The following is a 2,982-nucleotide window of genomic DNA, read 5'->3' as shown; positions in this document are numbered from 1 at the left end:
GCCTGCAGCTGCACCCAAGTGACCTAACGCATCATAGGTCGACACGGTCCAGGCCCACCATCACGTTCTGGTTTTTCGTCTTCTCTCATTTCATTTTCTTCCTTTCTTTCCCCCTATTGACATTTTAGTTCGTCTGGGAGATCGAATAATTTAGAGATTCCATTTCCCATTCTAGAAAATAAAAGATAAAAAATAGTTTAGGGCTCCTTTGATTCAAAGGATTTTTGTAGAAACTTAGGAGGATTAGAATCCTTAGGATTTTTCCTATGATTGATATTTGATCCATAGGATGGAATTCCATAGAATTTTTAGCATCCACTCAAAATATATTTAAAAGAATCCTTTGTTTTTCCTACAATGCAATCAAACAAACCAAAATCATGTAGGATTGAGATGAGCATGTCATGCCAATCTTATGTTGTTTATATTCCCACATTTTTACAATCCTACGAATCAAAGAGGCCCTTTATTGGCTTCATTCCTTTTTGAGCAAAAATGGTAGGGATGACCCCTACTGTGCCATTTTATTTATTTATAAATGATGGTGGCAATGTACATGTGGTGTCAAAGTCCATAGGGCAAGTTTACAAAGAATCCAACCATGATTGCATGCCTTCTCTGAGACTAGGCCTAGCTCTATGAATAATAAAAGAAAATGAAGCTTTGAATTCAATACGTGATTTGATATTGGGCTAAATAATTCCAAAGATCTGCCCCTTTCTTTGCAACCAAATGCTCCATGGATATGTTTTCATTCCAGGCAAAAGAATGTAACTGTGGGAATTTTCTTGCCATAATGACGCACTTGTAACAGCGGTCATACACTTCACAAAAAACCGCATCTGGCACAACTTTGCTAGAATAAGCTAGTGAGATTGAATTTTTTTACCTCAGTGGATGATGGACATTCTTGGGATAGTAAGGCCCATCCTTACGCTCTTCCCAAGATTTGTTCTTAAGGTCATTCTTGGAGCTCTTCTTCCTCTTTCTGTTTTGTCGGGTCCGTTCTATCCTTGCTAATTTGCGTGGACACAAATTGTGAGGACAATTACTTTCATCAAAATTACACACCTTTCATACTTCTAATACTAGAGGATAAGCGGTGACAGATGACTAGCGCCAGGCCGTGGAGGCCATGCGAGGAGGAGATGGGGGGCATGGGAGGAGGGGAACGAGCAGTGGTGTCGGGGATTCAGGTACCAGAGTAGGAGGAGGAGGAGGAGGGCCGGCGAGGGAAGGTTACCTGGGTGTCGCCGTCGGCGGGGAAAAGAAGGGACACGTCGTTATCCTTTGCACGATGGGTGATTTTCCAGCCAAATCGGAGCGGGAGAGCTCAAAAACATGGGAGGGCTCGAGACATGTTAGCGATTTCATGCATGTATTCGTTCCATTTCGGACGACTATTTCGTGTGCTCCAAAACAACCAGATTGAATTTTAGGGAATACCAAATCTAATTTGGGGCCTTTGTACACGCATCCAACCGAAACGTTAGGTAATATCAAAACATACATACATATATAAGTAAATACTACAGCTGAAAAACCAACTAGATGCAAGATAAAGTGAAAAAAAAAGCCTAAATGATGCACAGAAAGAAAACCAGGTGTTAATTAAAGCAAAATCCCTTCGTGATGCAAATCCCTGCGCTGTGATTGGCCGATAAGACCCTCTCGCGGATCGCACCCCCAAACCAATCCCCACCGCCCACTCCCCACAGATCCAACGGCAGGCACACTGCGTCACGCGGATCGCTCCCCCCCTGCCGCCGTCCCCACGAAGCTTCATCTCCCCAATAAAGCCGCGCCCTCGCTGGCGTCCCAACCCACAAACGCAGATCAGAGCGCATTCCGATCCCGCACCGCCGCCCACGCATCTCGAGTGGTTTCCAGTTCGCCGGAGAAGCAGCAAGCGAGATGGCCGGAAGGAAGGGCGGCGACAGGAAGAAGGCGGTGACCCGCTCCGTCAAGGCCGGGCTCCAGTTCCCCGTCGGCCGCATCGGGCGCTACCTCAAGAAGGGCCGCTACGCCCAGCGCGTCGGCTCCGGCGCCCCCGTCTACCTCGCCGCCGTCCTCGAGTACCTCGCCGCCGAGGTATGCGCCGATCTCTCCCCTCCTCGAGCCTTCGTTACTCTGTTCTCGTCGTGCTCGACTGATAACTGACCGATTTCCTTTATGAATCGCAGGTCCTGGAGCTCGCCGGCAACGCGGCCAAGGACAACAAGAAGACCCGCATCATCCCGCGCCACCTGCTGCTCGCCGTCCGCAACGACCAGGAGCTCGGCAGGCTGCTCGCCGGCGTGACCATCGCCCACGGCGGCGTGATCCCCAACATCAACTCCGTGCTGCTCCCCAAGAAGTCTCCCGCCGCTGCCGAGAAGGAGGCCAAGTCGCCCAAGAAGAAGACCTCCACCAAGTCCCCCAAGAAGAAGGTCGCCGCCAAGGAGTAGCCGCCACCGTAGACTACTATCATGACATTGCTTAGATCCATAGCAGGGAGAGGAAGATGAGGTTTGGTTGATTGGATCATGTATGTAATTGCCTAGTCTGTAGTGACTTTTTCATTGGTTTGATGAACGGGCCACTGAGGGCTGTATTCTATCTCTAATTTATGTCCGGAATGGCTAAAGATGCAATCCTTTCAATCATCTTCTCTTGAGTATTCATGGCTGCAATCCATCTTGTGTACGTTTGGTTACCTGCCTTTGCTTTAGAGACTCTCAGCTTATGGTTATTAACATTTTGTACCTTCTGTCCGTTTAAGCCGATGACAGTATACTAAATTAGATACTCCTAAGTTGCTTTCAGACAAACATGGCAAGGCAAATGACAAAATCATGGCAGGCGAACTAAACTTTGGCTAGTCAGATGTACTTAACAGACCTGAGAAACAATTAGGCAAAATGGGATACCAGAATTACTTTTGGACTGAGAAAGAGGTAGTTACTGAGAAATCAACATGCTACCGTAGAAGAATGCTTGTCA

General features: G+C 47.6%; 1 protein-coding gene across 1 annotated transcript; it reads left to right on the top strand.

The window, feature by feature from the left end:
• The first annotated feature begins 1,818 nt into the window (after nucleotides 1-1,818).
• LOC119319467 (histone H2A.1) lies at nucleotides 1,819-2,645 on the top strand. Its single transcript, XM_037593944.1, has 2 exons — nucleotides 1,819-2,091; nucleotides 2,184-2,645. The coding sequence occupies exons 1-2, from the start codon at nucleotides 1,915-1,917 to the stop codon at nucleotides 2,445-2,447; spliced, it is 441 nt and encodes a 146-aa protein (XP_037449841.1). The 5' UTR covers nucleotides 1,819-1,914; the 3' UTR covers nucleotides 2,448-2,645.
• The last annotated feature ends 337 nt before the right edge of the window (nucleotides 2,646-2,982 follow it).

This window comes from Triticum dicoccoides, chromosome 6A, assembly GCF_002162155.2.
Source record: "Triticum dicoccoides isolate Atlit2015 ecotype Zavitan chromosome 6A, WEW_v2.0, whole genome shotgun sequence".
Classification (NCBI taxonomy): Eukaryota; Viridiplantae; Streptophyta; class Magnoliopsida; order Poales; family Poaceae; genus Triticum; species Triticum dicoccoides.
Note: the sequence above shows the minus strand (reverse complement) of the source record. Positions and strands in the feature narration are given on the sequence as shown.